The sequence below is a fragment of the Oryza brachyantha genome, chromosome 10, assembly GCF_000231095.2.
Source record: "Oryza brachyantha chromosome 10, ObraRS2, whole genome shotgun sequence".
Classification (NCBI taxonomy): Eukaryota; Viridiplantae; Streptophyta; class Magnoliopsida; order Poales; family Poaceae; genus Oryza; species Oryza brachyantha.
The window spans coordinates 11,337,454-11,353,948 of record NC_023172.2 but is presented as its reverse complement, the minus strand read 5'-3'; the positions used below and the strand labels follow the sequence as shown (position 1 = coordinate 11,353,948).

The window sequence follows — 16,495 nt, the reverse complement described above, 5'->3', positions numbered from 1 at the left end:
GTGACAAATTTATAAATGCCTGCTTGATCTCTGGTAAAGGAAAATGGTTTCCACGCTATTGCAGATCATGTACATGAACACACATCAAACATCCGTAGAGCGCCACTTCAACACCGTACTGCAGATCTAGTTTAATCAGCAGTTCCTGATGAAAAGTAACGATCTATTAGGATGGGTTGGACCTGTCCTTTGATGGGATAAAGCAGGTTACACATCCAAAATAAAATATTAAATACTAGGATTAATATATGAATAAACTAAAGTAATTGAATGTATATTTATATAAGTAATATATTTTAAATAAATTTAATAAATAAAATGAACACCCCTCTGTACGTCGTGGTTGTCCTGGGACGGATTCGTCCCACCGTTTTGATGGGCTGAGTTGGACCTAGATCTAGGAGAAATATTCCTCTCCTGGGTTTAACCCATCCACCCATCCATCAACCAAACAGGGTCAAAAATGGATTGGATCTGTCCCAACCCATCCCATCCCTGAAACCAAACACATCTTAGTTGCTTGATTGTATAAAAGGGTTCCAGCATATTGTTTGATGCCTAAACTTTTTCAGTTGAATAATGCCGGTTTTTTTTGCTGTTGTGGAGTCATATAGAGTTGTATTAAATTGAAAAATATGTCTGGAGTTTCTACATAACCCTGTTATGGAAAATTTGGTGAGCACTTTGCCAATTAGCCTTGCAAAAATTTAATATAATAATACCAATATTTTGATAAATCTAACTTACATAATTATGTCATCGGGATTTAAATCCTATGTCATGTGAGTCATGTGTTCATGACTACACCATCTTATCACTGCATTACAATGACTTCATCTATAACGCTAAAGTATTTATATACTGTCATCCTAATTATGAGATATTAAGTGGTTTTAGTCCTGGTTTGTTTGTATCGGTTTTAACTTCTCCTCTCGATTTTCATGCCCATGTTTACTTAATTGCTTAAGCTATCATTTTTGTAAAAGTTTTCTTTATGAAAATTGCTTTTATAATTTTTTTACCTAATACTATCTTCGTCCTAAAATAAACGTAATTAGTAGGGATCTGCACTTATTTTAAAAAGAATATTATCATAAACTAATATAAGTCACTCGGTTTTACCTGCGAGGGAGGAGAAAAGTTTCAGAATAGTCCAAACGAATGCATCCTTAAGAACTTGTATGGTCAGGCCCTTCGATCAAAAAGTAACCGTTAGAACCAAGCTAAACCAACCCTTAAGAGCAAATATAATAGACAGTAAGTCGACTAAATGCTGAGATGAAGGAAAAAGAAGAGTAGAGAGAGGAAACCGACTAAATGCTGAGATGAAGGAGAAAGAAGAGTAGAGAGAGGAGAACGAGTTATAAGATTATAGCTAGCTTAGACACAAGAACTAAGAAATTTTCTGTGAAAGAGATAAGTAGGTCATATATTAATGATAAATAACTAACTACTACTACCTCCGTTTTATATTATAAGACTTTCTAAACTTGGCTAAATTTATTCATTGATGAATGTATATAATTTATATACGTGTCTAGATTCATTAGCATCCATATGAATCTAGACAATGAAAAAAGTCTTACGTTACGAGGAGAAAGTATATGAGTGAGCTAAGAGAGACTAAAAACATCTTATATCGACTTAATAGCCGTGCTCTAAACCAACTTGAGAAAGCATGCCAAAAATATCCAAAATCACTGGCTGAACTGCATCTTCTCCGAACATTCTAGACACCAGATTCCCGGTCTTATCACCACCTGCTACAGTGAGCAGAAGAAGACAGCAACGCTGATCCTATCCTAGTCCACGAGATCTCCGACGGCTCGGATTCAATCCCCAGCATCCAACGGACGGCCACGATGGCTCCAGCGCATACAGAAGCCGTGCGTCTCGTCCCCAAAAAAATTCTAACTTTTTTCCGCCCACAGATTTGCCCGGACAGATCCGGAGGGGGAGAAGCCCGTAGCGCCTCAATTTTTGATCGGATCATTTGTAAATGTGTGAATCCACACCGCCACCCACAAATTCGCTCGAATTATCCGATAAATTTTGTGGATTTTGGAGCTTTCGCTGTCGTTTTGTGTCGGTTAGTGCGTGGGGATTTTGATCGTTTTCGAGGTGGATGTTTTTTTTGGTTGAGTTCGTTTTTGGAGAGGGGAAATTTTGTGTCTTTTTTGTTACTTTTTTTTGATTGATCCGCGTATTGCGCTCGAAAAATTGGGGCTTTTGTTGGGTTTAGGCTTGGATTTTTTAGTGTGGGGTTTTTGGCGGCTGCTTGGGGTGTGAGATTCCTCAAGCTGGCGATCCATGGACATGGCCGCGAGCTCTGTCTCTTCCCGTGGCGAGGCACAGAGCGGGCCGGCCGGGCGCCGGCTCGGCGAGCGGGGGCTCGTGGACCGCGAGGAGCTGGTGCGCGTCATCGCGCAGTCGCTCTACTCGCTCGGGTACCGGAAGGCGGCGGCGGCGCTGGAGGCGGAGTCCGGCGTGCCGCTGTACCCGCCGGAGCACGACCGCCTCCTGTTCGACGTAATGTCTGGCCGGTGGGACGCGTGCGTGGCGACGATTCGCTCCGTCGCGGGCCTCGGGGACGGGGACCGTGCGGCCGCGGAGTTCCTGGTGTGGAGAGGGTGCTTCTTGGAGCTTCTGGGGATCGGCGATGCTGGGCTGCCGCGTGCGAGGGAGGTGCTCTGGCGCCGGATCGCCCCTCTCGTCATTGACCGGGAGTGCGTGCACTGGCTGGCACGCGCAATGATCTCGTGCGAGGGGGCGGTCGCGCCCGATGCTGTGGTCGGGTGGAGGATTGGGCTTTTCTTGGATCTGGTTGATGCTTTCCCGCCATGGTTCCATGTGCCAAGCGGTCGGCTTGAGCTTCTGGTGGAGAATGCGGTTATCCAGCAGGTTTCCTCCTGTGTATATCACAACTCGCCGGATGAGATCACTCTATTTGAGGATCATAAGTGCCCTGAAGAACAGATTCCTTCGAAATGTTCGCAGGTGCGAGTTTAAAAAAAAATATTGGTTTGTACTCCAGTTTTGTACGACTACCTCAGTGAGAAGGTTTATAAGAATGTGAAATCAAGGAATTTCAAAAACTAGAGCCAGCAATGTACATTTTGGATACTGGGACATGTTATGACTAGTTTTCAGAAAGTAGTTCTGTATGTTATCTATCTCAATAACTGGAATATCTTCTGTAATTTTGTTCAATATATATGCAGCTTTGCTCCTTTCTGTGCCAGTATTGGAAGCATAAAATTACCATGCTAATAGGAAACACTACTCTTCAAAAGTACTGCATATTCTCATGCCCTAGTGAGGCAGGGTTTTGGATTATTTAAGAATCTTTGCACTTGACATCTGCGTTTTGTTTTGAAAAATAAAAACACTGCAAACAGCACAGTGTAAACTTTAACTTTTCTACTATGCTTAAAAACCGTGTTTCATCTGCCTGTACATAGGTCTTCTGTAGATTTTTTATTTTTCAACTAATGTTATATTTTAAATGAACTGAGCATGGTTTGAGACAATTCAAAACTAATAGAAGTAATGTTATATTGTTCTTAGATTCCTTTTTAGTCAAAAGGGGATTGCTATTCAGGTACACTCATTTATGTATTCTTTCAGGGATCTATAGGACTAGACAAGTTTCATGCTTGGGGGCAGGGACTATAATGCGAAGATGGATATTTGACACATCCATGCCTGTTTGCAGATATTATGTGGTCATAACAATGAAGTTTGGTTTGTAAGGTTCTCAAATGATGGAAACTACCTGGCATCATCTTCAAGTGATTGCACGGCCATCATATGGAAGGTATTCTTTTGCGTACCAAAGCAGCTGTGTAATAAAGCTTTGTGCTGGTGTTGTTTCAGCAAATGACTTTACATCTTGGTCTTATTAACTTTGATAGTTATAAGTAAACTCATTGCTAATATATAAAATATCTTGTAATTTTACCCAGTTCTGGACCACAACATTTAGACTAACTTCATGGAAACATAGCATGAACTCCGCATAATACCCATTGCCCTCATTTGGTTTAAGTCACATAGGGAAAGCTATTGGAAAACAAAACAAGCATGATTTAGTGATTAGCAGATACAGCATCCCTCAGTCTTAGCCTTGTTCTGAAGTCTGATGTAGACTTCCCAATTCCTGTTGCTGCTAATCTTCTTTTGTACCTCCATGGAAGCTCTGTCCCCTCTCCACCATTGGAGGAGGAATAGGGGAAAGAAGAAGCTTGAAGTTTCCAATAACGTGGGCCAGCAACTATTGACTGAGGTATGACTGTTTTTTGGGAAAAACATCTGACAGCTTCCAATGACTTAATGGCAGCTGAAACTAACAGATCTAACAGGAGTTGTACAAAAGGGATAAGCCTTGAAACTTAGTGTCATGGAAGGAAACACAAATTTCTAGTGGCATATAAGATATTTTACAAAAAGTATGCGACTTCTATACTGTATTTGCAATCATACCTTTTAAACTCTGTCCACTAATGCACGGAACTATTTTTCCCCGGTGAAACAGACACTGTTGTAGTTATCACTTCATTTTTTTAAAATGTTACCACAAAAATTTGATGTGAATGTTAAATACTGGATACTGTGTAAATGTCCAAAAAGCAGAATAGGGGTATGCTTTTGGTTCATACTTTGATTCCCTTCTTAGGAACTGTCCAAAATACCACATTGCACATGATTCATCGTATGGTTGTCTCAGGCATATTACCATAATACCTCTCTTCAGATTGTTAATTGCCACCCTCTCTTCCAATTTTGTTCCAATGGTAGGAAGATGGGAACATTCCACCAAATAGTGATTGGTACAAATCCTTAGCCTGGGAAGTTCATGCTTCTTATGTGAGATCTTGGTCTCATTTCTATCATTTCAAACAGATATTTCATAGTAATTGATAATAATATCCTTAAAGTTGTATTTCCTGCCAATGTCCGCTTACAACTTAAGTCCATAGAAAAGTTTATTAACAAGACTCATGAAAGGCCATATATACTGGTCTTCATTTGTATGTCATGCGCATGCAGAACTTGTTTGAACTTCTTAGTCAACAAATTGATGACACTGTATAGTCTCGTGTACACATTCGAAGATGTGGTACATGCCTAAAAATGTCGTTAATTTCTTATAGTAGTCATTGATGCATCATATTCTAGGCTAGATGGAGATCATATGCTTTAAGTATGTGAATTGGAAAGTCCATTTGTTATTAGTAAGGAACTTCTGTGGTGAGGTTTTACAGCTGCTCTAAAGTTATAACAGATGACAGATGATATGGATTATTTTACTACCTTTTTGCTAAAAGCAATTTTTTCTTCCTTCTCTTTTTTTTTCCTGTTTCTTATTGGCAAGTGGAAACCCAGGTTTGATGTTTCAAATTAATTTCTTTACTTGCTTTACAACTCCACATTCTTGTCATCATGACTCATGACTAACCTCCAAAGATGATTTTAGGTGGAAGAGGATGATACACTAACCAAGAAACACTGTCTTGAGGGTCACAAAAATCCAATTTCTTTTGTTGCCTGGAGTCCGAATGACAGAATGCTGCTCACTTGTGGTAATGGGGAATCAGTAAAACTGTGGAATGTTGCTACTGGTGAATGTAGTCTTAAATTTAGCAGCTCAGTGGACCATATTATCAATTCATGTGCTTGGTTTCCTAATTCGGAGAAAATAGTGTGTGCCAGCTGTGAGCCTGACAGTTCTCCAAATAGGATCTTCACCTGTGACCTAGAAGGTCAAGAACTGGAAGCATGGGTTGGAGATAGAATACCCAAAGTCAGTGATATAGCTGTGACTCCTGATAGCAAACATCTTATCTGTGTATGTTCCAGTGAAATTTGGATTCGAGAACTTCCAAAGGGACGGGAATGGAAAATACGTGAGCAGCAAACGATTTCATCGCTTTCTCTATCGGGTGATGGGCATTCACTGATCGTCAACCTTAACAGCCAGGAAATTCATTTGTGGAAAATCAGTGAAAGTAATACTGTGCCAGATAAATTCAAGGGACACAAGCAATTAAAGTTTGTGATTAGATCTTGCTTTGGTGGATCAAATTCTATGTTCATTGCTAGCGGCAGTGAGGATTCCCAGGTATAGCATTCTTCTGGAATTTGACATTGCATTTGGCAAAAATCTTAGCCAGCACCTCTCCCCTTAATTCTTTCATATATCATATAATTATATATGCATATGCAACAGAACTACCCACCCAAGCATGCCTGTACATCGATAATAGAGTAAGGGGTGACACGTATTAGCGTAGAGTAGCAGGGTGACATATTAGCAGCAGCACCTTGCTACTTGGCTCCTGCCTCCTGGTGCTCTCGCAAGGTGGGAAATAATGTACACATTGCAGTTTCACTGACAATGTCCACATTACTCTATAACATGGCGCCAGGCCTTACATTGACTTATGGCTTAACTGAAATATCAATAGTGCTGAAGATCCTACTAGGTTGACTGGCATAATTTGGTTTGCAATCGTCAATTTATCTGAGAAATATATTTGCTCTTGTCAATTCCAGTGTGTTTAATTGACATTAGCTAATGGAAGCACATAATTCACATTATTTGGCACTATCAATATACATGATTCTGTGAACAATTGTACTAAAGCTCAGATCTCCTGTTGTCGAACACTATTTACAGGACTATGAGATACAATGTCATACTCTGAATATGACTACAAATTAAACCGAAATAGCTAATACATGGATTGCTGCTCTTGTCAAGCTTTTTTCCATCTTGTTGATGTGTAAAAATCATGAGCAGGTCTACATTTGGAATAGACACCTGGAGACACCAATAAAGGTTTTATACGGCCATTCACTTACTGTAAATTGTGTGAGCTGGAACCCTGCTAGGCCACACATGCTGGCTTCTGCAAGTGATGACCGCACAGTTCGGATTTGGCTAGCGAACAAAGGTTCATATCGGTGCATCGCCCATGGTTGACGGCTTGACGCTGAAGTTTTGTATGATTTCCCTGTAAAATGTATAGTTGTACATTTTGGATGTAGTAGTGTAGTGTGCACAGAGCAGCTGAGAATTTTTCCCGTGGACCTTTTTTAGCTACTTCAGAGGCAAACTTTGAACAGGCAGAGGCCCAGAGGTAGCAGTAGTATAGTACATGTATTATGCCTGGTACCGATAAAAGTTTTGCTCGTTCCCTCTGTAAAGAATCACAGATGCATCAGAACTCGGTACTGTATATTTTATGAAGTTGGTACTCATTGGTATTGATATGTCTGGATGACTGGATTCCTCTTGCTCCTGTAGTTTTAGTGTTTCAGTGTTCATGAACTTGTTTCCAATTATTAGCATCATCTTTTTCTTCTGATTACGTTTATAAGCTAAAATTTTAATTTTAACCTTAATTTTGAAGTAAATTTTGGGGGTATTTTTTTATCGTAGTATATTTTTCAGTCTTGCCTTTTAGACTGCTAAGATTACATATATATATATATATATATATACACTTTTTATTTATAAAATATTTTTTATTAGTAAATATGCTGTTTAACCTTTTTCCTAAATAAGCTACACAATCACTCTTATGTGTTTTTGGTCACAACAATGCTTGTATTTTGGTTTGGGAATTGAAATGCTTCATGTAACTTGAAGAAAATGCTGAAGCAGCTGCACTGGGAATTGTTGTCCTCAAGGTACTTTAGTTTTGTTTGCCAGCTACGGCTTTGCAAACTCTGGCTCCATGCTGTCGCCTGCCATGCCAATTGCAGGCTTGCAACAACGGAAGCAATGACAGCTTTCAAAGGTGTGATGAAAATAGACATGGCAGCAACTTACGTCCTAGAGAGCTGGCAGCCAGGAATTTCAACGAAGATTTTTTCTTGCTTTGTTTCTAAATAAAGAGTACTTGGTACAATTGCACATGACATTATAAATTGTACTATAACATTTTGAATTCTTCAAATTATTTCAGATGGTTGAAATTGATGGATTATCTATTTTTTAATATCTATTTATAGGCAGTACAAACGAATAAATTAACTCATACTCCCTCCATTTCATAATATAATACTTTCCAGCCTTACCTAGATTCACATATATGCTAATGAATCTAGACATATATATATATATATATATATATATTATATACGTTCGTCAATTGATGAATTTAGATAAGTTTAGAAAATCTTACGATATTAAACGGAGGTAGTAAAAAGTTAACAAATTATGACATATTTCATAGTATAATATGTTTTGGTCCACTCTAATTTTGTATGGATGCTAATGAATTTGGTTAATATATAAAGCATATTTATAGCTTCAAATGATTCTAATTAGAGACAAAATATTTTATAATATAAATTAAATGATGTATTGTATAAATTATTAAAAAATGCACCAGTTATGATGTTGAGATGCGTGTAAGTAAAATTCTAGAATTACAAAAAATAGTGCATGTTGAAAGAAACACCACAGGTCATTTAATAGAGAGAGGGGGGGGGAGTAAAAGATCGATAATAAATTACCCTTTTGTATGGATAAATAACCCCTAATTCCAGCTTCTACAAGCATTCACCTATTGCCTGCAGTTGCTTGACTTTCTGAGCATCCATGGATGTTGAGTAAACAGTGACTGACAGCTCAATAAAACACACCGGACCTGTAAAACACATTATCATACTCCAGCTAAATCAGATCCACTTGACTAGTCAACCAAAACACGCCCTTTTTATTTATTTATTTATTTTACTTAAAAAACAAAATAATATATTTGCGTTCAAAAAATAATTTATAAATAAAACTTTTATATAAGTGTTTTTAATGATATAAAACAGACTAAAATAAATTATGATAAAAGACTATAAAATTAACCTTAAATATAACATTAAGAATTTAAATCATAGTTTATAAGCGAAATGGTGAAACTAATGATTATTAACGATAAAAACACGATTCATTAACGATAAAAACACGATTCATTAACGATAAAAACACGATTATTATAAAACAGCATCAAATCGATGGTTCGGGACTAATTCGCAGAAACCGATGACTTGTTTACGACCCTAAAAAACATGTCCAACGCGTACGTGAACGCGATTCCGACGACTAAGTCAACAGCACATAAAATAATTGAAAACTTGGTCGAAATATCATCAGATGCCATCGTCGGCGTCGCCGCGCACAGCGCGCGGTTTGGTCAAGGATGGAGAGCAGCTCGTGCGGCATCTGCCATGGCGACATGCGCCGCCGCGGCGAGGCCGTGTTCACGGCGGAGTGCGACCACCAGTTCCACTTTAGCTGCATCTCCGGCAGCGTCGCGCGCGGGCGCATCGCCTGCCCGCTCTGCCACACGCGGTGGCGCGAGTTCCCGTCGTTCCGCGGCAAGGACGCACCGGCGCCGGCGGGCGCGTCGGTGGCACAGCCGTTCTTTAGGCCTGTGGAGCCACGGGTGTTCGACGACGACGAGCCGCTGGTCCGGGCGCCGAGGCGTCTCGGGGAGCGGAAGCGCGTCGGGGCGGCGAGTGTGGCGTCGGATGGTGGGTCGCCGGTGGCGCTCGCGACGCACTGCGAGCACTCGGCCGTCGCGAGGGATGTGTCCCGGGAGGACTTCGCCGTGCTCGTTCACGCCAGGGCTCCTTCCGGGGGTGGCGCCGCCGCCGCCGCCGCCGAGGCGCCGCGAGCGCCGCTCGACCTAGTGACCGTGCTCGATGTGAGCGGGAGCATGGTGGGGAACAAGCTGGTGCTGCTGAAGCAGGCGATGGGGTTCGTCATCGATAACCTCGGCCCCGGCGACCGCCTCTGCGTCATCTCCTTCTCCTCCGGCTCGAGCCGCCTGATGCGGCTGACGCGCATGACGGACGGCGGGAAGGCGCACGCGAAGCGCGCCGTGGAGTCCCTCTCGGCGCGCGGCGGCACAAACATCGGGGCGGCGCTCCACAAGGCTGCCAAGGTGCTCGATGAGCGCCTGTACCGGAACGCCGTCGAGAGCGTCATCCTCCTCTCCGACGGCCAGGACACGTACACCGTGCCGGCGCGCGGGGGCTACGACCGCGACGCCAACTACGACGCGCTCGTGCCGCCGTCCTTCGTGCGCACCGAGGACGGCGGCCGGTCCCCGCCGGTTCACACGTTCGGCTTCGGGAAGGACCACGACGCGGCGGCGATGCACACCATCGCCGAGGTCACCGGCGGGACGTTCTCCTTCATCGAGAACGAGGCGGCAATCCAGGACGGGTTCGCTCAGTGCATCGGTGGCCTCCTCTCCGTCGCTGTGCAGGAGCTCCGCCTCGACGTCGCGTGCGTGGACACAGGCGTGCGCGTCACGGCGATCAAGTCCGGCAACTACAAGAGCCACATCGACGAGGACGGCCGAGCCGCCACGGTTCACGTCGGCGAGCTCTACGCCGACGAGGAGAGGAGCTTCTTGCTGTTCGTCATCGTCCCCAGAGCTGAGGCATGGGACGACGCCACCCGCCTGGTCGAAGTGAGCTGCTCTTACCGAGACATGGAGACCGGACGGACCACGAGCGTGGCCGGCGACGAGGAGGCGGTGGTGGACAGGCCGTCGCGGGCGGAGGCCGGCGTCGCCGAGCGCTCCGTGGAGGTCGACCGGGAGCTGGTCCGGGTGGAGGCGATCGACGACATCGCTCTGGCGCGGGCGGCCGCCGAGCGCGGCGCGTACGCGGAGGCGGCGGAGATCCTCCGGAGCAGGCAGCGCGCGGTGGCGCGCTCCGCGGCGGCGCGCGCGGGGGACGCCATGTGCGCGGCGCTGTCGGGGGAGCTGCGGGAGATGCGCGCCCGCGTGGCGGACCGGCGGCAGTACGAGCTGTCCGGGCGCGCCTACGTGCTCGCCGGGCTGAGCTCGCACGCGCAGCAGCGGGCCACGTCGAGGCAGATGTCCGGCGAGCTCCGGCGGTCGCCGCTCCCGACGGGGATCACCGTGTCGTACGTGACGCCGGCGATGCTGGACATGCTCGACCGGTCGCGGCGGTCGCGAGAGCTGACGCGGCCGTAGCCGCAGCCGCAGCACCACCATCACCAGCGCGACCGGGAGAGGGGAAGAAGCTGGAACTGATGAACCCCCCCTCCCCTCCCTGCGTCCTCCGTTGATCGCTGGAATTACACTTGACCATTTTGCTCATATCAAAACATTGCAATTTGCAACCAGAAAATGTTTCCGGTGTGTTGCACCAATTTTGTTGCTTATCGCAGGAATAAACGAAACAACTGATTTAAAAAACAATTGTGCGTATAACTTTTATATGCGTGTCTGTTATGATTTAAAAACAAATTATGTAAAATAAATCATGGTAAAAAACCATAAAATTAATTGCAGAATTAAGTTTTAAAGTTATTTTTTTTAAGCAGATGCACAAGCGAAACAATCGTGGTATTTCTTCCACGCCCCAACGAGAAATCAATGTATTTCTCCCTGTCAAGTGATAAAATTGGCAATTCTATTTGGCAAAAAAGAGAGAGATTTGAGTCACTTGACATGGTTTTATGAGGATTTTAACTATTTCCCTTGCAAAATAGTGGAATGGTTAGGGAAGGTAATTTTCTCCGCAGGGTCAGGGCTAGGCCTGTCAGTGGGTTGGATTTGTTTGGGTGTAATGGGTTGGATGTCAGTTTGGATTGTATTGGTTGGATTTGAATGGGCTAGACTTTACTTTGGGCTGGGGAGGTTTGGATTGACAAAAAATGCGGCTTGGGTTGGGCTGGATGCGGCCTGCGGAAATTGGAATGATGCATGGATTCAATCCATGGACTTGCCCCAAAAATAACCAGCATCACGCACACCACAGCAAATCATTGTATATTCGTATTCGTACAGAGGTGCTACGCAGCCACCACCGTCAACAACAATCTTGACGTCGCTGGAGGTAGGAAAGATGGATCGCGGGGGACGTGGCGATGATTTTTTGAATTTTATTTATTAAAATAATTTATAAATTTAATTTTGTATTTAAAAAATCACAAAACTAACCTCCTGCCACCCTCTAGTAGGGTGGAAAGGTGACGTGGCAAACGGTAACTCGGTCGCAAGGAACGGCCGAAAAGGCGACACGGCAAATTCAAAACTTGCCATGCCGTTTGGAATTTTTGTGATTTAACCGTGGTTTGATACATATATGTATAATGTATGAGACTATTTAGTACTACCTGGCTCAGTGGTCATCATCCACTCTTCTATTTAGGAGACTAGATGTTGAATCCCTAGAAGAGTATATTTCTTGCTCTTGCAAGGGTCCTATTTTTGCCGGCCCCGTGAAAAAAATCAAAGAAGGGTCCTATTTTTGTCGGCTCGAGAAAAATCAAAGAAAATATGCTCTTGTTGCAAGGGTTCTATTTTTGTTGGCCCGAGAAAAAATCACGACCTCTGGTCCCCTAGATAAAAAAATAGAAAAATAGGATGATTTCCACTAGGCCAAGGGAGTACTTTTGATCAAACAATTACATAAGTTATTACATAAGTTAGTTTTCTGACCTCCGGTCCTCTAAGAGCATTTCAAAAATTCAAAAAATTCAACGCTACGTCCCCTACGATCCATGTTTCCTGCCTCTAGCGATGCCCAGACCTGCTGTTGCTCAGTGCAGTAAATCCAGGGATTAAATCCATTTTAGTGGAATGGATTCAATCCACTTTTGTGTAATGGTTTTGGGTGGGTTGGGTTCAAATCTGAAGTGGGCTGTGGGCTGGTTTGGTTTGGATCCAGGAGGAGAGGAAATGGAGTGTATTGGTATGGTGGGCTGCATGATGTTGACGTGGGCTGGAATGGATTCGAATTGGATGTCAGCCCACAAGCAGGCCTAGTCAGGGCCCATCCCTACGGGCTAGGGTCAGGAGGGATTTTGGACCCGCATGGTTTTGGGGCTAGGGCTCCGGTCTTGGTCGGGGGGGGGGGGATAGGGTACACTCGTAGGTCCTAGGAGCTATATCAGACTTTAAGAATATCGCAGATTAGAGGCCCAAAAGCCTAACTCGCATCTAATCCTAGACATATATTTAACTGAAATAAACCCTACTATAAAGGACACATTGTGGCTCGGTAGCTCTCTGCCTCATTGGCCATCCCGTGGTGGTGAGCAGGAGGCAAGCGGCGAGCCAACTGCACGACAACTCGATGTTTTCATTGACGGGGCTCAACACATCCATCTCTACTCTCCACATAAGAACGTGGCAGTCTGGGGGCCAACGGGGACATGAACGGGGGAGATTTCCCCCCACCTCTGCTTCGGGGCCAGGGCCGAGGGACAATATTAGGGTCGGAGCCGAGACCGTTCTGGTCCAACCCACTGTCGATATGTCCCATTGCCAACTCTAGGGACGATTGAACTTTTTTTTATAATTGTCATTTATATTTATCCGACGCGCAATTGATCCAAGTGTTGTTGTGAAACATGTACCATTTGTATTGAAAACCAAAGATCATATCATACAATAGTGTGGTGCCAAAAAGCTCTAGTACCATGACAGTTTTTGCTTGACAACTTTTTTTACATGCAAGGTGTAATTTTTGACTGCCTTTTGTCATCAGTGTGTTTACTTCACTTCACCATAATTTTGATATTCTTGCAGCTCAAATGGTAGTGCAATTTTATAATTTTAACAGTGTGCTTTAGTGCAGGCGTGATGCCTGTTAATTCTGGTTTTGGATAACTCGTTTTTTTTCCCATATTTTTATCTACTTTCTTTCGAGGGACACACGATTAGCCTCGCTAAAATAAGGCATCTTGTTATGATGTTATCTCTGTGTACTTTTTGCAGATACACAGTGCTGTAAATAAGAATAGGGGATGCACATGGGGAACATATCATGCAGACTTCCCTTGTACGCTCTCTGCACACCAACTAACGAATGCCATAAAAGATTATAATTTTTTTAAGTATTAGGGGAGATTGTCTAGCTTTTCACACAAAAGTCAAGCGATATATTTATAGATAAAAAATAATTTATAAATAAAACTTTTATATACATATTCTTGGTGATCAAAAAGTCAAAGACCAGAAAATAAACTACAATAAAAAACTCCTAAATAACTTCAAAATTAAGGCTGAAAATTTAAATTTTGGCTTATAAATATGAGCACGCGAAAATACATGGTGGAAGTAATTAACGGGCACCAATGATAGTAACTACTTTCACTGATCTACTCGAGCACCACAATGACTTAATGCCGGTGGGGCTCAATATCACACTCATCAGAATGATTTAGTGCTAATGGAGTTATGAAAATGGGGGCGTTATCACGTTTCGATGCGAATGAGTAGTAGAACGGTGGGCTGTTTTTGATGTGGCACTGTCGATTCTTTTTGTCTCGGCCCGTAGCCCACTGAAATCCCTATCCAATTATAATCTGACTGGAATTCCTCTCCTTAGACCTGTACTATTTTCACCCCGGCAAGATTTTGCTTTTGTTCTATTGTCTTATAATCCATTTTTTTATAGAACCTATCCCAATCTATAAGGAATACTACCTCCGTTTCATAATAATTTTATTTTTCAATTTATGTATAATGTTTTATTGTTCGTCTTATTTAAAAAATTATAAAAAAACTTAAAAATAGTCACACATAAATCATCTAATAATAACAAAAATATTAATCGTAAAAAAATTCAAATAAGACGAAGAGTCAAAATATTATACGTAAAATTAAAAAAAAACTTATTTTTAGGACGGAGTTAGTATTTGCCACTATAGCAGCGACCACGCCGAAGCGGCATGTACACTCCATTGCTGGCGGCTGGACGTGATGGATGGAGTCGGCCCCGGGGCGCGCCGGCGACCCGATCTGCGCTGGCGGAGGAGCTGAGCGACCTCGAGGAGGAGGTGGAGGACGAGGTGCCCTACGAGCGCACCGGCCGCGCGTGCAGTGCCTGCTCGCCGGCATCAGCTCGCACGCGCGGCCTGCAGCGCGCGTCGGGGACGACGACGAGCAAGGTACGCCTGATCGATCGCCTCCCGAAGGACAGGCCGCCTCATAGGCCGCGGCGGCGGAGAGAGGGAGGTGCTGTACGGGACCCCGGCAATGGAGATCATGGTGTCCAAGTCGCATAAGTCGCGCAACGAGCAGCCGATGCCCGGGGCAGCAGCAGCTGAAGAGATTGAGAAGAAAATGAAGCGAAGCCATGAACATTGAACAACGCTCGAGTGTGTGATCCGAGGTTGAAGAACTGGAGCTGACACTACCACGCTATATACTCCCTCCTTCCCAAAAGCTTATTAAAAAATTTAAATAAGACGAACAGTCAAACGTTTATAAAAACTTATTAAAAAATTTAAATAAGACGAATAGTCAAACGTTTATAAAAATGTCAATGGCGTTAAACATTTAGAAACGAATAGAGTATCATTAATCAGACGTATTACTAGAGTGTGGTCATTTTTCTACATTTATTTAATAATAGGGATCTTATTTTTCTTTCTTCTAGAGCAATAGGGACGATGAGACAATACAGGGTGATGGTTTGGCTTTTTTATACAGCATATTTGCATATTTGTAAAGAGAAATAATTTATTAATAAAACTTTTATATACGTATTCTTAAAGATCTAAAAACCTTGTCTAGAAAATAGACTTCGGTGAAAAACCCTCAAAATCAACTCCGAATTTAAGATAAAAATTCAAAATAAACAAGTTGCAGCACTAGGGGATCCCACATCCCAGAATGCAATATTGAGGGAGGATCATATACATTTGAGTAAGGTATTTTGATAACATGGAAGAAAAAAAATGGCTGCTCTTTAGAGTGTGGCAGCACCGGTTGCCACATAAACACATAGCTCCTAAAGAAAGGGGAAAAATGTCTGTATTAACCTAAAAATTAGATATTTAATATTTTTAACTTTCAATCTGAATGAATTACTCTCGTGACTAGACTTAATCCGGAGTAGTTTTAGACCTAATTAATGCTCACGTGATTGTCTAGTTAGCCTAAAATATTGATAGAGATCACCTATTAGTTTTGAATATTCTTTCTACTTCCTATTTTCAGTGTCCTCTCTTGTATGCATGTCTTGTGAAGGGTAATGACATCATGCGAGGTCATAGCACCCCTCTCCTTTTCCTCCAATACGATGACGCCACTCTCCATCTCCTTTCCCTCAAGCACAGCAACACCCTTCCCCTTCCCTCCAGCATGGTGAAAGGCGTTGCTTGGGGAAGGGATACAATAGGCAACGCCTTAGAGTGAGACACTTATGCGGTCATCCAAAGTGGCGCAGGGATAGGAGAGGAAGGTGGCAATGCTCTCCATGCGCGGCCAGAGGTAGGGATGGACATTTGGTTAAGACTGATAATTTAGTATAATTTTTAAAATATCCGTCTTCTAAAATTACTACCTAAACATTTACCCGAAAGATCCTATATCGATAATTTGAGCACCCAATTTATGGGACCGGTCTTCGATTTTTCACCAAAATTCTGTGATCTTGTTGTGTCCACTCTTGCCCCAAATCATCCCTCTATTCCGCCATGGGTGATGGAGGC

General features: G+C 43.2%; 2 protein-coding genes across 2 annotated transcripts; both read left to right on the top strand.

The window, feature by feature from the left end:
* Window positions 1-1,932: 1,932 nt before the first annotated feature.
* Window positions 1,933-7,291, top strand: LOC102715240 (WD repeat-containing protein WDS homolog). The gene is made up of 4 exons (XM_015841910.1): window positions 1,933-2,997; window positions 3,716-3,817; window positions 5,477-6,121; window positions 6,803-7,291. Exons 1-4 carry the CDS (start codon window positions 2,311-2,313, stop codon window positions 6,983-6,985), a joined length of 1,617 nt encoding a protein of 538 aa, XP_015697396.1. The 5' UTR covers window positions 1,933-2,310; the 3' UTR covers window positions 6,986-7,291.
* A 1,902-nt stretch (window positions 7,292-9,193) lies between these two features.
* LOC102714954 (E3 ubiquitin-protein ligase WAV3-like) lies at window positions 9,194-11,225 on the top strand. Its single transcript, XM_015841808.2, has one exon. The coding sequence runs from the start codon at window positions 9,207-9,209 to the stop codon at window positions 11,016-11,018; it is 1,812 nt and encodes a 603-aa protein (XP_015697294.2). The 5' UTR covers window positions 9,194-9,206; the 3' UTR covers window positions 11,019-11,225.
* Window positions 11,226-16,495: the final 5,270 nt, after the last annotated feature.